The sequence below is a fragment of the Choristoneura fumiferana genome, chromosome 24, assembly GCF_025370935.1.
Source record: "Choristoneura fumiferana chromosome 24, NRCan_CFum_1, whole genome shotgun sequence".
Lineage (NCBI taxonomy): Eukaryota > Metazoa > Arthropoda > Insecta > Lepidoptera > Tortricidae > Choristoneura > Choristoneura fumiferana.
The window spans coordinates 1,026,804-1,047,318 of record NC_133495.1 but is presented as its reverse complement, the minus strand read 5'-3'; the positions used below and the strand labels follow the sequence as shown (position 1 = coordinate 1,047,318).

The following is a 20,515-nucleotide window of genomic DNA, read 5'->3' as shown; positions in this document are numbered from 1 at the left end:
AGAGGCGTCGGGCGCTCGAAAACGTAGGTACGATCTCACCGCGGCGAGCATACCAACGCAGCCGGAATAAAACGAATTCTAAACATATAAACGCTTTCGTGGCCGCTGCTGTGTCATGCGCGGTATGCAAAGGGTCGCACCATATCCTAACCTGTCCAACGTTTTAAAATATATCCGGGCGACCGGTTCACATTCGCTAAACAGAGTAGACTTTGTATTTTATGCTCTGTCGAGCGCGCACTCCGTGAAGCGTTGTCGCTCGAAGCAGCGATGTGAACACTGTCGGTACCTCGACATCATACTCTGTTGCATTTTCATAAACCGGAGCAAACCTAGCATTATGAATAAATCGGCTGGGCGGCTGACGAGGCATCGCCCATGGTGGCCGGCCCGGCGACCGGACCCACTTTATTTGCGATGCCGTAGTTTTGGTCACAGATCGAACGGTAAACGGGTTCCGTGCGTGTGCTACTAGACTGCGCTAGCGCTTGCAACTTCATATCGGAACAGTGTGTAAACAGGCTAGGTTGAAAGCGAGTAAAGCGAAGCACATTGTTAGCGGTATAGGCCAGGCGCTGGCGGAACCTAGTGGACTTTGTCGTGTACTATTTCATCCAATACTGATGAACATAATAGTACATTTTCGTTCGAGCATATGTTTTGCCGACTTATGTTCCGACATGCAACCGGACATATTAAACCGTCGTTGTGGTTAACGAATAGAGACCTGGCCTTCGCGGACCCGTGTTGGAATGACCGGGTCCGATCGACATGCTGCTAGGCGTTGACGTGTTCGCATCATCGTTACGTCCAGGATTGATCCCAGGGTGACCGGGTCAGCCAACGGTTATCAAAACCATATTCGGTTGGATCGTGATGGGTGGTGGAGCATTGGATATTCTCGTCCTCGTCGTGCAGTTGTCATGTCACTACAAAAAATCACAGAAAAACTATCGTTAGATGACTCCATTAGGAGGTTTTGGGAGTTGGAGGACGTTCACACCCCGACAATGTCCTTCTATCAAAGAATGACCGCATTGTGTGAGCAACATTTTGCACGAATTTATCGCCGTACGGAAGAGGGTAGGTATATTGTTCACTACCCTTCGCCGACCTTACAAGTAAACCAATTTTCAACGGCTCTCGTGCCATCGCGCTTAAGCTTAATGAGTTGTTGGAAAAGAAGCTTCAGCTAAACTCGGAACTTTCGAAGAGTTATGCGGCATCATGAAGGATTACGAGGCGTGTGGTCATCTGGAAAGGTGTGACCCTCCGGCAAACGATAGCGGTCATTTTTCTTACATTCCTCATCACGGATTCTGAGGCTCTCTTCAACTAGTACCCCTCTCCGCGTGGTATTCGACGCCAGCGCCAGGGACGTGCGAGGTATCTCATTAAACTACACATTGCTAGCGGGACCCAAACTAACAAAAAATATCTTCCACTTGCTTCTCGTTTCCGGTGGCACGCCGTGGTTTTCACTGCTGATGTAAAGGCAGATGTATAGGCAGATATTAGTGTTCCCGGAGGACGCGGAATACAAACGCAATCCTTTGGCGTAGAAGGCAGCCACCGGAGCTAGGATCCGGTCAGTTCTGCCGAAGCTGACGCTTGGCCACGGTCAGCCTCCCTCAGTCGATACAGATTCTTATCTCGGTGAGCAAAACTGGTCCCCTGTCGAGCACGTTCTAGTGAAGAAACCCATCCGTAAATATTGTTGAATAAATTCTCGTCGTTAAAAACTTTAGAACGTGTGGTGGCATACTGCCTACGTTACATCCATAACTTAAACACCGCTTATCTAAAATAAGGCCATCAACCGGCCCATAACCCCGCGAGGTCACGGCGAGCCCTTATGGCTTTAATAAAGTTTTCTCAAATGAACACTCTCGTCGGAAATCGAATTTTGAAAGCTCATAATGTAATTCTCTATCGAAAACTTTTAAAAAATTATCGCCTTCGAAGATGATGCGGGCCTCTGAGGGTGGGCGGTCGCCTATCTCGCGCACTCGTCGACTTCGATATAAGCACCGTTGCTTCTACCTCGAGATGACCGTTAACCGTGCTTTTAATTGAAGAGTACCACCAAAAATTATGCATCCGGTGCACAAACGCTCCAAAACTTGCTCGGCTAAGAATTTCTGGATACTCTCGCCAAAGGCGCGATCCGGGCAGTCGTACCGAAATGTTTAAAATGCTTTCGGCGTTCGCCTACAAGCGTGTCTGCACCTCCTTCATGGGGGGTCCCTTCTTACAGAATTAACGCATTAAACCGTTCTTAAGCGCCGCCGTCGACTACGGCGGACCTTTCGACGTATCTCTCGGTCGTGGGCGGGAAATAAAACATACAAAGCGTACATTTGCGTCTTTGTATCACAGCTACGAGGCCGTTCATGGGCAAAGACTCGCCACCGAACTTAACGCAAAGCGTTCCTCGCGCACTAAGACTTTCGTAGCACGCCGCGGACACTGTCGCAGACTATTTCCGATCAAGGGAAAAAATGCATCAAGCTTTCTGGGCAAGGCGGTCCAGCAATACATGCATACGCTGCAAGCAGCGAATGAAATGGCACGATAGGCAGGTTGCCCGAGAAAAGGGCGCACTAGTCCTTGTCCTTAACGAACAAACCAGCCCCATGAAGTGGCCTTAGGTCGCATCGTAGATACCCATCCTGGAGCTGACTGCATAGTGCGCGTCGTGACCGTGCGCACCGCTTGCGGTCTTTATAAACGACCAGTCGTAAAGCACTGCCCCCTGCCTACCTAACTCCATCGCTCTATCGCTCGTAAGTAATCCTACTTTCCATCTCCTTTATTACTTTTTTTTATCGTTTAAGCCTAGTAAAATACAGCGTATTTTGTGGGCGGAAATGTTCAGTATTGCCAGATGTCAGGAGCCTTTACATCCTAATATTTTTTATTCACGGTGGCCACACCTTAATTGTTATAACTACGACATCCGAATAAACCGCTCCCTCCACTTTTTCGATAAAAAACCAGCTGACTCGTCAGCTGGAGCGCCATTCATTCTCTATTTTCTAATATTTTAAGAATTTGAATATGTAACAGCCGTTACGCTGCCCAAACTTTACAAGCTTTCCTTCAAACCATAGTTTAAATTTAACGTAAGCTCAGTGCTGCTGCTGAAGCCTCCCGCACCCCTGCGCTGATCTGAAGGCTAAGTACGAACACCAGAGGTAAGAGTTAACAGTGATCCGGAGGAGCTGAAGACTTCGAGCCAACGGTGCGCCGTCGTACCGAAGACGCCCTAAGATCCTGCCCTGCAGCAGACGAGGAGTTCTCAGGTGAGAGCTTCCTACAAGCAGCTAATATTTCGCGTGCTTTTTCATTTTATCTATTATTTGTCGCGGGACGCCATATTTTGCTTCCGGCACGTTCCTTCACCATCCCGACTCCTCTCGCTGCCTCTTTCGAAAATTCTATACAGTCCACTTCCACTTTCTCGCACATAAGTTAATAAAATCAGTCAGGTCTTTTTAGTGAGAAATTAAGTAATTTTTTGTTTTAATTCAGAGTTGCATGATTAAATTGCAGTTTTTTTTTTATTTTATTAGCCATTTTCTATGTCCCACTGCTGGGCAAAGGCCTCTCCCTCGGATTTCCAACTTCCCCTGTCGGCAGCTAAGTTTTGCCAGTCGTTTCTGAATGCGTCCCAGTCGCCGTCTCGGTCTGCCGCGCCTCCGTTGACCATCTAGGGGCGCCCACTGGGTAGTAACCTGCGCCAAAATATAAATCATATTTCTAGTTTCTACTTAGGAATCAATTATGCCGAATATTCGGTTCGGTAAAAGTTTTACCGAACATTCGGCCGAATATTCGTATTCGGTGAAACCCATGTTCGGTACATTTCTATTGTATATGCGATAAATACTTTATTAGCGCGCTAATAGGTTAGTGTCATAAATAAATACAAATATACGTGAGTTAGATATTGGTAAATATAGGAACGTATTTATTTATTATTTAGAAACAAACAGTCTTACACAAAAAAATTTACATTCACATATTGCATTGGAAATTTTCCTTTTTTTTCTTTGGCAATTAAACAAAAAAATTAAATGATGAAGATAATAGAATAGACGGTTAAAGATACGCGTGACGTCACGGGCACTTTCGAACTTTAAAGCGCTTCAATCTTTGTTTGGTTGATAAAAGAAAAAATATGTGACCAATATTTCTAATAATTTAACTGTTGGATTAAATAGAAAAAAAGAAAAAAAACTTCTCAATTGACGTCTCTGAATGCGAGACTTTATTACCAGTACAAATTCCGTGTAAAATAAAAACTAGTAAGTAATTAATTGTTTTTTTTTTGTTTCAGGCGAAGAACACTCCACAGCCATCAGCTGGCTCTGGATACATAAGGTAAGAAAATGTACAAGTTTAAATAACAATTTATAATGTACAGTCAAGTGCCAAAATATGTATCTTTTCAAACTACTCAAAAATATGTTACCATAAAGAGTTTGTGGTACATATTTTGAATAGTTAGATAAGCCATATTTTTGTACTCAACTGCACCTTGAGGAACTAGAAAGCTACTTTTGTTAAGATGATCTCAAAATCCTTGTTATCTTTTTTAATGACATTAGAAAATGAATCATCTTGTTGGTTGGGTACCTGAGTCTGAATGATACCCCTGCCAAAATTTTTCACTGGAACACATCTTTAACTAGACTTAGGACTAAAGACATTGACGTCATGTGCTGAAACATTGCCATGGTTTAAAAAAATCTTGTCATATGTACTTTTACTAGTTCTCAATGTAACTTGCAAAATCACCAACCTTGGACCGTGCAAGTGGCCCTTGTAAATTTTGTTATTTCTACTTCCAGGGTCAGCCCCGTCGTTGCGAGTGCGGCCACTGGTACAAATTGATCGAGAAGACTCCCCTCTAAACGCAATTTTCATTTAGTTTAACGTAGCTATTTCGTCACCGCAATAATAATCGAGCATCTCGTACGCCGAGCATTTTTGTTATCTATGGTTCCTGGTGTTGCCATACGCAAAAACAATTGAGATGCTATAAATCGGTCAATCAACATTAAATAATTATAAGCATATTTACGGCGTTTTATTCGGGTGCTGCCTTGGATTGAGTTGTCGTGGTACACTATTGTAATTTGGGATTAGATTAGTAGTTAAATAAAAGTTTAACTGTTAATTAACTTGTCATTTCATTTGATACTTTGTTTCGTACTTTCATTCCCTTATTTAGAGATTAGTTTATATCTTGTAAGTTGAAGGATAAGTTTTCGCTTAAATGAAAAAAAAAAACAACCGTATATGTTGCTGTTTCTTGTGATACAATCAATCATAGGTTAAATTGTGGAAATTTGCTCCTATACTTAGATCTGCAGTTTAGCTTCGAATGAGAGTCTAATTGGTTCTCAGTTTAGATTCAAACTTTTGGAAGCAAATCACTCTTAGTTTTATCTGGAATATAGTGAAATAGGTCTCTAACTGGAACAGCGGTACTCGGAAATATTTACACTCACTACCTCCTCCTACAACAGGCATTTGTCTGCGACAAACGTAAGTGTGCCAGGACCCATGTTGGGGGGGAACTACATATTACACAGGATTACCCTCTCACCAAATCTAAAAAGGAAAAAAAATAAACTGTGCGCAAAATCGCACTTACCACAAGCTTTACGGTGAAGGAGAACTTATTATATATGAATAAGGGCAATGAGAGCTATCGTTTTTTGTCTTACTAGATGGCGCCACTGTTGCGTGAGGTTTTTTAGTGTGGCTTTCAAAGTCTGTTATTACGGGCGTGAAAACAAAGTTTAGATTAAAATCATATCATATTTAATACATCTTAAAACCGTACCATAAAATTATCGAGCAACCACAGTCTTGCGTAGTCCCGTTTTGTTCGGAAAAAGGGGAGGACAAAAGTTTTCGAAAGACAAAACTGTCTCAAAACACAGATATTAGTTGCCTCTTAAGCCGGGGTTATATTAGAGCCACGCCGCGTGTCGCAACGCGTGGGATTGCAATCGGTTACATACAATTTGTATGAACGTGGTTACATTAGCACAGCCCCTCGTGTCGCCGAGCAAGCTGACGCCACGCAGACCGCTCGATTTCGATCGGCGTGGGCTAGCTGATGGGGGAAGTGACGCGTTGGCTCGCTCCGCGCTAGTATAATCAGCACGTGGCTACGCGCATTCATACAAATTAATCAGCACGCGCGGCGACACGATACTGTAGTATAATCACAGCCCGTTGAGTCAGGCAGCGTAGCGACACGCGGCGTGGCTCTAATATAACCCCGGCCTTATCGCATAATTAATTTCAGGTAATGCAAAATATTCACAAAATTATTCTAATTATAAATAAACCCGCGTAGCAGCGCGTAGCTCACCCAAAAACTACACTAGCGCCTCTAGCGGCGAATTCATACGCGATAGCCCTCATTGATTTGAATGTTGATATCCACTTGATATCAAAGATAATGTTGAGATGATATGATGTTATTTTAATTGATTATTTATTCATAACGAATTCAACTGTAAGCTGTGAATAATAAAAGTCGTTTTAAAATTGTCTCAAACAGACTTTTTGGCAATTAAAATGTTGCCAGTTTTAGTTAAAACATGAATACGCCATATTAGTGATTTTCAATAACTGAAAAAATATAAGAATTGCTTTTCTTATGTACGTGACACCACTAATCACTCTAATCAAGCTAAATATATACCTTCGAGTGATGAATTAAATCATCCTTATGCCTCATGCCTTATAAAGACAACTTCAAGTGTTAAATCGTGTTGGATAACCGACGCCGTTTTGTGGCTTTTACCCGTTATTTAAAATTATGCCCTTGCAACATTGTTGGTCAGTTTGACATTGACAGCATTGACAAAAACAGAGCAGAGTAATTCAAATTCATTCATTACCTCTCATATTTCGTTTTCTAGATTTTTTTTACCGTACAACGGCAAAAACTACTAGACACTGGCAAAATTGTCCTCGAATGGATAGAGCCATATTTTTTTTAAAGAAACAACATCAAAATTCAGTATGATCCCGGGAAATACACTACGGTTTTGTTTTGGTGTACATTTTTATTGATTCAATTTAATAAACTTCATAACATTACAACAAAAAAGTAAATTATTGTTTTCGTCTGGAACGCGATTACTCAAACACCAATATGTCTCGTAAGTTTATTATTTAAGTGGAAATTGTCGTTGCATTTCGTCTTACTAAGAAAACTTGCTTAATTAAAAAAAAAACTACATTACTCTTTTCGTAAATGGCATGGTCACTGCTACTATATGCATGATAGCATTCGTGTACTAAACGCTTTATTTATATTTATGCAAATTATAATCATTTCACACTACGTAAACTTTTGTCTGATACCGTCTACTTTATGTTTATGTACAAACTCGAATTAGTAGATTATTGTCGTGGCCTGGAAGTAGGCAATTGCTGGCTGAGTATGAGTATTAAACGGACGAGCTTGCGAGTCCGTTTAACTAATACGAAGCCAGCAATTGCTATTCCAGCCGAGACTAATATAAAGCTTTTCTCAAAAATGTTGAATAATTCTGAAATAGAATAAACTTTTCTCAAAATATACCTATTATAAAATTTAATTTTATTCCAATGTTTTTCTTATGCTTTCCCGCCTTTTTTCATTAAAAATAAACTGCAGGTGTATTTTTCCACCGAAAACACCACAAGCTATTTCAGACCCAATAGAAAAAGTCCGGAGTTCCAACAAAATATCTGATACCGGCCATTATTAGACTTGGCTGTATACGACTTGTGCTAACATTTCCATGGCCTTTTTAACTTTAAAAAAAAAATGTGACTGATTGCAGGCGCGCTAATTCATTATTGTTGAGCTAGCGCGCCTGCAATCGTTTTAACTTTTTAATTTTTCGCTGACCATAAACTATGCACTTCACCTTCTGATATGTAAAGAATAATGTCAACTTTTACGGACATTTTTGAGAAAATTTACTTGTTGCTTTATATTGTATGTTGTGTTTTTTAGGTCAGAGTATAGCAAAAGGGGCCCGATTTTAGGACAAAATTTACGTTTTTTTTTTTTGCAATTTTGTTAGTTTTTTAAAAACTAAAGAAAACAAAAATAAGCATCTTTTATTGATAAAAGTTATTTTGTAAACTTGACCGTTTAGGAACTAGAGCAATCTGAAGTTGCGAGTTCGGACCTTACCTACATTTTTTGTTGATAGTATTTTCCGTGACAGGCTCGACGAAGCCCCCAGCGGGGGCTTCTATTATGTGTAGTTATGCCCTTTGGGCAGGATGACACTAACCTAACCTCAACCGGAATTGAACCTTACCTAACATTTTTTCCCCTAAACGGTCAAGTTTATAAAAAAAACTTCAATCAATAAAAGATGCTTATTTTATGTTTTCTTTACTTAAAAAAAACTAAAAAAATGCAAAAAAAAATTTTTGCTTCAACCTTTCTAAGCCCTAAAATCGGGCCCCTTTTGCTATACCCCAACCGTTTTTCATGATTTCCATTAACTTTGACAAATGACTGAGTTTATTGATAGAAACTACCTGATAATCAATTTTTGGCCAAAAAAAGAAAAAAAAAAACAAAATTGAAGTTTCCAGTATTTGGTAAAGGCCAAATTGTAGTATTCACAATCTTTACAAGCGACATTGACATGTCACATGCATGAGATACACCAAAAAACTAACTTTTTATAACCTTGTGCTAAATATGTGTGAATAAAAAATTATAAACCTTTTAAACTATTTTAATTATCTTAATTCTTGGTTATTTTTCAAACAGTAACAGTGTCTTGGAGATATTAACTTCATGTGAGGCATTGAATAAGCCAGTGTTTTTCAATCTGTAAGTTATTGTGTATAATTATTCAATGTTTGCTAACTGTAAGTGGAGGTAAGCAGGGGGTCGCCAAATATTATTCAAACCAAGGGGGGCCGCGACATGAAAGTTTGAAAAACATTATTCACATGTTTTTCAAACACCCTTAAAGTTAACAGTAGTAAAAATAATATCATTTTTTTTCTTCCTGTAGAAACCCAATGTAAAATGAAATGTAACCCTGGTAACATTATAGAGTACTAGTGCTGTTCAGCATGTAATTTTTTTTTTTCAGGGCTTGTCCCTCCTACAATCCAGCAAGTGTACATAGCGGATGGCTTTGCCGACGACTGTGATGAGTTGATCCATCGCTGCTCGCGCGTCGACATACTCAGCTACCAGACTTTTTGCATACATTATAAGGACATGAATTTTGCTTCTGTGTTTAAGTAAGTAATCTTAGTTTGTAACTAGTGTCCGACCGAACTTTCGGTTTCGGCCAATTTCGGCCAAAAAAGTGATTTCGGCCGAAGTTTCGGTTTCGTCCAGAATCCGGCCGAAACCTTCGGCCTGGCCGAAATTACTTCGCAGCCTCTCGCATCGGGAGCGCTCGGCTTAATTCGGGCGCGCTCGGCCGGGTAGGTATAGGTAATGCATCGGCGGCCGTCCCAGCCGGGACCAGCGACAGTAGTATGCATGCTGTGATTTCTCTTGCAATGTTTGACTTTGTCACACGAGGTATTATTCTAAAACTTTGTCTAAAGATCTCTGATTACAGTGATAATTCTGCTGTGATTTATCTTGCAATTGACTTTGTCCAGGTATTATATTAATTAGGTAACTTTGTTTCAAAGATTAAAGATTTTATTTTATTTGGTTTAAAATTTCATAATTTACCTCTAATTATATCTATTTTCATTAAAAATAAACGTTTTTTTATTTTGTTTAACAAAAAAAGTAACTGTTCTCATATAAGAAATCCTTGCAATAACCTTTTCCTTACGATTTGTACTGTAATTTTGAATATTTTGATACATCTTCAATAATTTCTGTTTCGATTTCGGTTTCGGCCGAAATCAGAAAAAGACCGAATATTCGGTTTCGGTTTCGGTTTCGGCTAAAAATCGTGTTTCGGTCGGACACTATTTGTAACTTAATGAATATTTGTACTGTGCATATTTTTTGTAAGTACACGAAATTGTAAAATTTAAAAAAAAAATACAAAACTAACCTATAGTCAATGGCGGTTATGAAGTATTTCCTGACACATTGCACAAATGTGAAGATAAAAATATTGGAAAAAAATGCTATAATAACTAACTACCTATGCAACAATTAAGCATTTCATTTTACGTCATCCATAAATTATGGCACACCAATTTTGACCATTTTTAGCCCCTAAATCCCACACCCCCTGTATCAAATAGATCTTACAATATTAACACCATTAGTAATATTTCACTTGCTAGAAAACCCTAATTAAATAGTAAAAGATTTTGATATCTAGTGTTTATTCAGAATCCTACTTACTAGTTTTATGTGTTTTTAGTTATTTTTTAATGCAGCAACGTTTGTTCAGAGTTTGGTTATTGCACTTATTGCTTTATGGGTCAATCAACTTTTTTACCGACACTAATCTGTCCGCGACATTTTTCAAAAAATTGCAGATTTTTGTAAGTAAACATATTTTTTCTGTAATTTAATATATAGTGTACATGAATACATGCCATCCTACGTAAGTTCAACCTATTAAACCGTGTAATATCTTGTTGGAAGTACGACTTTTTGGTAACGCAGGAGACGCCCAAAGTGTAGGTAAAATAGTTGATTGGCCCTTAGGCTACGTGTGCACTATGCGGCCAACCGCGCGGTTTTAGCGCGCCGTCTCTTTCTCGACCTATACTTTGAAGCAGGACGGCGCGCCAAAACCGCACGGTTAGCCGCATAGTGTGTACGTAGCCTTATACTTTTACACATACTATTTCTTTTACAGGGGCAGGACATCAAATTCAGAGATAGCAGAACTTTCCGAAGAATTGCTTCAAATAGCCAAATACTATATGGTTTTGGACACAAGTAACTTTGAGGTGTGTACTTCTGTTTTGTTTTTCACTTGAAGGACTTTTTATGAAAGAAAGAAGAAAGAAAGAAAATACATTTATTTTGCTCTAGTGCATAAAGTAAGAGCTTTGTCTAAGACTGTCAAATCTAGAGGAAAACTAGAATCAGCATATTTAACTTTTATAGACTTATCTCGTAGGAGTGAGTATGAGTATTCTATCTCGAACAAACATGACCCATCATTTTGTCGCTTGTCATATTTAAAAGGGGCGCCAGAGGTATGACTCGCCTGGGACGCCTAGACCACTAAGACCGGCCCAGCGGCTCGGATACAATAGCGCGTTTTGTGCACTGGTTGTACAATCTACTATTTAAGTGCAGTTTGAGTGGCATTTAAATGTATATATTTAAAATTCTTGCTTGTCACAACCCTTATTTTTACACACTTTCATTTTACCTGCATTTTCCAGGAATCTGTAGCCGGTCTTTTCCTAGTTTACGCACTCTTGAACCTCCAGCCGTACCCTGGCTTTGCTCACCTCCGGATAGTACCCGAGGACTTGGCAGCGATTGCACGGATAGAACAGGTGGCACGGCGTGAGCGGAGGCTCGATGTACTGTACATACTGGGGTCAGTGCTGACGAAAGGACCCGTGCACTACCATGCGGCTAGCAGAGAGAGGGGCATGGAAGGGGCCATCAGAAAATATTTGGAAGGTAAGGAGGTATACATTATACCTATCCAATTTATTAAAAGTGTAAACAAACCAATTTCATTAAATTTCATCAAAATTTGCAGGTGGTAGGACCTTGTGCAAGGTCCGCCCGGATTGCTACCACCATCTTGCTCGCTAATCCTGCCGTGAAGCAGCAGTGCTTGCACTGTTGTGTTTCGGCGTGGAGAGTAAGACAGCCGGTGAAATAACTGGCACTTGAGGTATCCCATCTTAGGCCTCTAGGTTGGCAACGCATCTGCAATACCCCTGGTGTTGCAGATGTTTATGGGCGGTGGTGATCTCTTACCATCAGGAGACCCACTTGCTCGTTTGCCATTCAGTCAAATAAAAAAAAAACTTGTATAAAAACCCACTTGATTGAATCAATAACACATTTATCTATAATTCGTGGCTTTTAACTAGATGTCTAATCACTTTTTTCACCAAAATTCACTTGATTTCAATATTTATTTTTCATTTGAAAAATCTTCGTCAAAATCTGACGTTATTTTTTGATTGAAACATGTGTATAATCTGTAGTAGCATAGACTAGCGTAGATTAGATATTGGTAATCTCAACTCCGCGAAGTGATCTGACTCACTAGATCCAGCTCCGGTGTCGGTACCGAATCCGCTTATTGAATCCGACTCCTTTATTGACTCCGGTTCTTTCGAGCGATTATTAATTTATCTATGGCCGATGCGGCCCGGCTCGGTTCGGTAGGTACCAAGGTCAAGGTACTGAATTGAAGTACCGATTCTAAATTGTGTATTTTTTAAAGAGTATTGAGCTACTTTAAGAACCTACTAGTTTTCTGTTTGATTCTTTGAAGCTTGAAAACAGTGTTAAAATAAGCGTCGCCCGCTCCGGTCATATTATATTGTGTTTTAATTCTATCTCATTTCTTTCCAATATAACCGAGCGAGTAGTCCGTCCGAGTTTACGTACCGGCTCACTCAGCGCCCGACCAAACGTAATAAGATCCGATCCGAGCCGAGAGTGAAAGCGGAGCGAGTGAGTGTGACGGCGATCACGAGCCGCTCGATCCGGCCGGACTTGGTTGGAGTTAGGACAGTGATTAATAAATAACTAAATTACTTTGTCTCAGGCACGTGCACCGTAGATGTGACCGGCGTCCGCCCTAAAGGAGTGTACTTCAGGCAGAACGAGGAGCTAGACATCATAAGAGAGATGACCGGCATCTTCAAACGCTACTCCAAAGCCAAAGAACAGATAACAGGTGACCACTTCGAAAATTTCATTGATTTCGAACCGGGCCATGAAAATGATATACCGGTAATATCTACTAAGCTCTTACGCTATGGCTACGCATATCCCACAGCAGTCCCTTGTATACCAGTGACACGTATACGTGTCACAGACGTAAAACATTCCGGTGCCAGTGACACAACGTCTGTGACTTTTTAGTTCATACTCCTATGTCAGTGACACGCATGTTGTGTCAAAATAATTCGTACCTCCTAAAGGGTGGCATAGCGTAAGGGCTTAGCGGAACGTTGCCGGAGCCGAATGCGATCCACTAAGCTTTTACGCTAGGCATAGCGCATATCCCACAGCAGTCACAAATACGTGTCACCGGCATAGGAGTAAGAACTAAAAAGTCACAGACGTTGTGTCACTGAGGCCGAACGTGTTAATTGTGTTTGTTGTACGTTGTACAGGTCTGAAGAAGCGCAGCTTGAGCTACTGCAAAGACAACTTGGCGGACGACCTAGGAGCTTCACTCAAGAGACTCATAAATGGGATCACCGATACTGAAGGTTAGTCCGATATTTGAGTAAATGATGATGATTAACGAGCTGTTTCACCACCCATTGATTAATTTTGGTTTACCCTTGAAATGTCGACAAACTTTTAATCGAATATCAGTTAAAAGTCGATGTTTCCTATTTTTTCAATTCATCGAATATTCATAACCTCGAATGATTAAAATAAGTATTTTCAAATCACAGATTTTTAATTTCTGGAAATATTGTTTAATAAGAAAGAAAGAAAATAGGTATATTTATATGGTCACATTAAGACATACAAAAAACCAAACAAAGCAAAAGCGGAAAGAGCAAAATGGACACAAAAAGGGAATCTGGCTCAGCACGATGTCACAAATTGCTTCGCAACGCTGATATTCTGACAGAACCTTAACCTTAAGGCTTACTAACAGAGATGGGACATTTTGAAAATACTAGTATTTGAAATATATTTGAAATATATTTCACACGAAAACACAAGCTGAAACATGGATGCACAGAAAAACCAGAAAAACAGACCAGCGCTGAGAATCGAACCCAGGTCCTCAGCAATCCTTGCTGCGTGCTATTCCCCTACACTACCACTGGACAGGGGTCTAGACGCACCGCTCCTATGCACCAACATTTCAACTTGCTTTCTTTTCATTAGTCACTTAAGCAGCTATACTAACGCCATCTATGTTTTTAATTCTCATCGAGATATATCAAACACTTCCCTTGGAACTATACGCTCACCAGGAACAAGAGATGTCGCTATTAAGCAATCAAATTAAGATTACTTTTTGGAGTCTTTTTGTATTTTTTATTTCAACTCCAAATTTTTGTTACTTTTACGGTCATCCCGTGAAATCTATATATTTCACATGAAAACACAATAGACCCTCAGGTTTAGAAGACCTACCCTTAACATCTCGTCCACCTATCACTCAGGCACCGATTCTGGTTCCGGTTCCGATTCCAAATTCAAAATTCAAATCCGCTCCGATAAACTAAATTGAAAACATCACGTTCCACTTTCGGTTCCGATAAAACCACATCCGTCACATCCCTGCTTAACATGTCCATGATTAAGATTGGTTTTTTGGAATCTTTTTGTATTTTTTATTTCAATTCCAAATTTTTTTCTTACTTTTACGGTCATCCCGTAAAACCCATATCTCAGCTTAAGTGACTAAATAAGAAAACAAACAAGCTGAGATATGTGGTGCATAGGAGAAATTCGTGTCTGTATCACTGTCCAGTGGTGGTGTAGTGGTATAGCACGGAATGCCGAGGACCTGGGTTCCCAGCACTGGTCTGATTTTTCTGGTTTTTCTGTGCATCTGTATTTCAGTTTGTATTTTCGATATGCCCATGATTGGTGCCGTCGCTGTGGGTAGTTTATGTGCGTTTGTTTATTGTGTAGCGGAGCCGCAGTCAGCGGACCACTACTCATCAGTACAGGAGATCAAGCAACGTGCCATGCGGGGCGCGGTCGACACCGTGCGGCACCTCAACGCTGCTGACCAGAGGTCAGTACCTGGAGTACCTACTTCAGCGGTGTATGTGAAACTAGAGTTTACCCGCGGCTTTGCACGCGTTAACTATTCGATCTGGTAGTTACAATTGAAATTCCGGGATCTTCCAAATTTCCCCTGGGTAATTCCCAAAATTTGTATCGTGGTCTTCATTGAACTTTCACAAAATTTCAAGGCCCCAGCGGTTGAAATTTAAAGATTTTATCCCTATCCCGTGGGAATATCGGGATAAAAAGTAGCCTATGTTTTATTCCAGATGTCCGGCTTTCTACATACCAAATTTCATCCAAATGTTTTAGCGTGAAGGAGTAACAAACATACACACACACAAACTATCGCATTTATAATAAAAGTAGGATTCCGAATACGCACTGGGCCCGTGGGAACTACGGCCCGACCCAACTCATTGCTGTGAGGACGCCTGTGCCCAGCAGTGGGACGTATAAGGCTGGGATGATGATGATGTTGCTCGCGTCTTCGCCAGCCAACACTCGCCCTCCGCAATAGGGCATATTAGGCAAAGCTCTGCGCAGGGGGCGACACTAGCGCAAACCATAAAGAAACCGCCATGACAACGTCAGGTTCTCTTTATATATCTTTGCTTTATATTTGGCGCCATGACGGATCATGACCAAAGAGTATTAATACCTAATAGAAATCATGACATTTATTAGAATTATTAGTTACAAAATAAATGATATTTACATCGATAGTAGCAATAAAGCTATATTTCCAAAAATTTAATTGAAATAATATGATATTACGGCATCCTATAGACATTTAAAATACTCAAAAAACAAACCATAAACATAGGGTATGTGCTAGTGCTACATTCTGACGGGATTAAATTGCAGTAATATTCCCTATAGCCGGTAATTATAGAGTTTTCAGGGATATTATTTAAAGATAAATAGAAACTATTTATGAGGCATGAAGGAAGAGCACAAAATAAGTGCTTAATTTAAAGTTTATCAAGAGAAGAAAATAGAAAGACGGTTAAAACTGTTGTTACTTTATGACAGTGTACCATCAGCCAAATAAGTGGTCTATCAATTTTTAAACAAATGAATATGTCGCTAAAGTCGAACTTTCAAGTTGACAGACACGTCTATTGGCCTTATTGTTTTATGACATGCAAACGATTATCAACTTTAGGGTGGTAGACCACATATTTGGCTGATGGTACATACCTCTGTGAAATTTTTCGCTTGAAATTATGTCAATTTTTTTTTTTCAGAATGATGATTTTTTGTGGCGATTTAAAAGATACGCTGGTGCGCTATATTTCCATCAATTTAGGGTCTAACAATTTTTAATTGTGTTCTGCAAAAAACCAGTGGCACAGAATAAGCAATCCAGTGGCTTCAGAGACGTGTTTTTGCCAATAATGTCATTGACACATTCGGCTGAAGAATTGTAACACAGTATATATATAAGCTAAAGCACTGCAGTACCGCGAGACCCCCTTAGAGGCCGTGTAGAGCGCGCGTCTGTGTGAGTGTGTTCGTTTCGATTTGTTCGTAGCTTCCCTACTGCTTTAGCTTATATATATACTGTGACACTAATTTCTGCGTAGTTTAAAATATTTGTACACATACACAACCTCCTTTACTCCTTTGTCTGACGATTCATCTCCGGATTCTCATGTGCATCGACCGGTTTGTGACAGCCTCTGTAGGCCGTGTAGCCGCTTCAAATGCGCGACCGCGACTGAATCAAAGAGCATAAGACTGAATGCTTGCGAGCGCCTTGCATTGCGCGCGGTTTTACTCCCCGCTACCCCTCCAATCCCCGCTGACGTCTATAATACCGCGCTCCCGCCACCGCGTCTCATTCCTAGGGAGGGTCTCGCAGGAGGTTGTATGACTATAGAAAAAGATTTCATTTTTTTTTTATTCGGTACGGAGGGAAGGGAATTTTAATCATTATCACCACGCTCATTCCTTTAGCTTCATACTCTATAAACGGAGAAAACATGTTATTTTTCAATTCCGAATAAAATGGTATAGAATTCACTCAACTTTTTTTTTTCAGGAGCCCAGAAAAGACTCCTCGTGTAACAGCTGGCTACACCACACCAAAAAGGCCAATCCCAATGTCTCCGAGCAGCGATACCAGAAAACGAAACACTAAAGCCAAAGCAAAGATAAGGAAACCAAAAAGAAAACGACACAGCATGAGCTCATCATCCGATGATTCGGATGATTCAGACGATTGGTGCAGGAAGAAAACGTCACCGGCCAGTGCCACTTTTGAGAATACTGATATCGATGAACTTGATGGAAAACTTAATGAGCAAGAAATAAGTGTTGAGATTGATGCACTGCCCAATCTAATGACGACTGAAAGTGAGGGTAAGCTTGTAGAGATAGAGATAATAGACAAAATGAAGGGTAAGAGAGGTAGACCGAAGAAAAATTCAGGCGCAAAAGAGGGTTCAGAAACAGAAAAAGAAATTGGAGCAAAAAAGAAAGAGCCAGAAGCCGATAAAATAGAAGAGTCGAAGGAGTTAGAGGTGAAGAAAGTAACGGAAGCTAAAAAGAAAGATTTAGAAGCAAAGTCGAAAAATGATGACGCCATCTTCAAGAGACCGTTGCGGATGTCACCTAGACTACGGAAAATAGCGAAAAGGGAAATGAAGAAACCAATTTTGAAATCGAAGTTTAAGAAGATGGGAATGCTGCCTATTGCCAACTTCGAGGAGCAAAAATAGTTGCTCATATAAGGCACTGTGCACCGCCAATTTTTGAACCGAACTTATTCTGAAGAATGAAACACATTTATGAACTTTTCATATGTACCTTTCGGCTATTCCCAGTTGTCCTTACTACGAACTACGAAGAATATTTTTCTCAGTTGTTCGTAGTGTGGAAAAGGGGTGCATGCAACGGGGAATAGCTCAAAATTAAAGCCTTTAACAATAATTATAGACAAAGGGTAATAATGTCTTATATTGGAAGCTAGCTCGAAGAATTGCGAAACTGAAGTGGCAATGGGCGGGGCACATTGCTCGCAGGACTGATGGCCGATGGGGTCAAAAGGTTCTCGAATGGCGTCCGCGGACCGGGAGACGAGCTGTCGGTAGGCCTCCAACAAGATGGAGCGACGACCTGGTTAAGATCGCGGGATCGCGGTGGATGCGGAAAGCACAAGACCGGTCTGAGTGGAGAGCCTTGGGGGAGGCCTATGGCCAGCAGTGGACGTCTTTCGGCCGACATGATGATGATGATGATGATGAATGGAAGCACTCTTTTGTCTATCCTCTGGTCCAATATTGGGCCCGTGCAAAGCGTGTGGTGGGGGGTGCCGAAACGATCGCAGCGTTCGCTACAGCTGAAACTGAAACCAATGGTGCTGGCATGAACTGTCAGATTGTATGGTTTCACAGTTTGCCACTGGCCAGAAGCGCCTGAAGCTACGCCACGCCATATTTGCCACTGCACGGTCCCAACATGCACTAGAGGTACGTCCCTTTAGTAAAGTAAGTACGAGTATACGCACAAACATACCCTCAGCATGCCGCTCAGTGCTCAAACAGTATACTGGTTTAAAAATTCTATGTTAGATAATATACGCCCTAAACTAAACTGAAATGTGATATTACTTTTGTAATTTTGTTTTATTTAGCGTTAAGTTTAAAGTGTATGCTTGTGTTTAAAACAATAAATCTTTTTTGAAATAGGGATGTTTTACTTCCAGTTGTAAGCACCAGAACCGATGGGAAAACAAACCCACTATATAGTAGTAGAGCCTCATCAGTGCGAACTAAGAAGTGCAGTCAGCTAGGAATAGCCACAATCCCGGTCCTGTACATTCGAGATCATAAACTTGTGTGCAAATATTTGATCAAAAATGTCTGAACACGCTTCTACACCGTTAACAATAGAGAGCCAAATAACTAACTAGGAGTCGAGGTGGTCGTCATCATCGTGTTCAGATATTTTTGATCAAAATTTTGCTAACTACTTTATGAACTCGACTGTACCTACTAATAGGTACTTATTTTGTTTTGGCAGAAAAACAGTTCTATTTATCAAACATTTTACAGATGTAGTGAATAATGTTTTGTCATCGCATTTTGTCGGAAAAGTTCGTTTTTATCTAGCTATCTCAACTAGCTTACTGAAGCTGATTGAGAAAGAAACATAAATACGAACTTATCCAACAAAACACGATAGCGAAACATTCAATACATCTGTCTTTCTAAAATTATTAAATGAAACCGTTCAGCGTTCAACTCACAATTATAAGGCGGGAACGGTCTGACTGGCTTCGATCCTTTCGATAGATCTTTTTCATAGGCGAGTGCTTTCACGACTGTGGTTTTCCCCGCTCTTCCGCGCGGCGCTCGCGCAGAAGCAACAGAGCGGATGGGGTGAGTTGAACCGTTCAATTTAGTATTTTTAACCGACTTCAAAAAAGGAGGAGGTTCTATGTTCCAATGTTTGTATTTTTTTTATATATGTGTTCACTGATTACTCAGTCAATTGTGGACCGATTTTCAAAATTCTTTTTTTATTCGAAAGGGTACTCTTCTGAGGTGGTCCCATTGTCACCAAATCAAGATCTGATGATGGGATTCTAGGGAAATCGAGGGCAAACCTCAAATGTTATAGGCACACCTATGGCGATTTTGGATAGCATTAAGATAAGCATTTACATTCAGAAAGTATCATTTGGTAAACTGGACCTGATGAAGAAGACCGAAGATGACCAATGGAACTCGTCAAAGCTAAGTAATGCTTGCTCGTCTATAAAATATCATGATTAATATACCTAGATAGGCGAAAGAAGAATCTCTGATGCTGGAGCCGGAAGGTAGGCAACGGAACTCTGTTATAAAACAACGTAACTAAGCCGTGTTTGGGCTTAATGGAATCGTTGTGAGATGTGCTTTGGCTACGAATCACTAAAAAGTGAGAAATAAACAAAAGAGTAAAACCTACTCAAAAAAAAAAAACAATAACCAAAAATGGGACCGACTACAAAACCTTGAAAATATTTTTCTAGGTAAGTACCTACTAGATCGAAGGCGGTGACTCAGCACGACCCAGCACGAAGGATTGATTGTTGTATGTAGGTGAGGTAGAAGACTATTTTTCCACTCCTGCTGGCTCGTGCTGAGGACTTCGATCTAGCAGGTACCTAGAAAATATTTTCAAGGGTTTTGTAGTTGGTCCCATTTTTATTATTTTTTTTGGACTCGGTTTTACTTTTTTGTTATTTTTATTTTATCAATATACTCGTATCTAACGAGTGTTTAAGCTATGGTTTAATTATTATCATTTTAAACATGAAACTACCGTGAGACTCACTCGTATATTAAATATATATTGAGCCGGATAGCTGGTGGAAAACGGTGTTAAATACTCGTGCTGCGTCATCGGTGAGTGTGAACGTACCTTTACAGAGCGATGTTGTTAGTGTTGTGTGCTACCTACATTTGACAGTTATAATAAAAATGACGATGAAAACGCGGGTAGTTGTGGGCCGGTGTCAGTTTCGTCGGATAGTCGCGCGAGCAGAGCGGCGGCGCGTGTTGCAGCAGCCGCTGAGTCGCGTTGCTCCGAAGAGAACTTGTCAAGCTAAACTCGATTAAG

General features: G+C 40.5%; 2 protein-coding genes across 2 annotated transcripts in view; both read left to right on the top strand.

The window, feature by feature from the left end:
- Nucleotides 1-5,189, top strand: part of LOC141441507 (cytochrome c oxidase subunit 5B, mitochondrial-like) — a 16,248-nt gene extending 11,059 nt beyond the window's left edge. The window contains 2 exon segments of the mRNA XM_074106268.1: nt 4,343-4,386; nt 4,857-5,189. Coding sequence (XP_073962369.1) covers nt 4,343-4,386; nt 4,857-4,919 — 107 coding nt within the window. The 3' untranslated portion in view covers nt 4,920-5,189.
- Nucleotides 5,190-6,929: 1,740 nt separating this feature from the next.
- On the top strand, nt 6,930-18,596 carry LOC141441664 (uncharacterized; the record flags this gene model as incomplete). Its single annotated transcript, XM_074106464.1, is given in 8 exon segments — nt 6,930-7,193; nt 9,147-9,300; nt 10,845-10,938; nt 11,383-11,629; nt 12,738-12,869; nt 13,312-13,410; nt 14,804-14,909; nt 16,950-18,596. Coding segments are annotated over 8 exon segments (1,518 nt in total). The 3' UTR covers nt 17,629-18,596.
- Nucleotides 18,597-20,515: the final 1,919 nt, after the last annotated feature.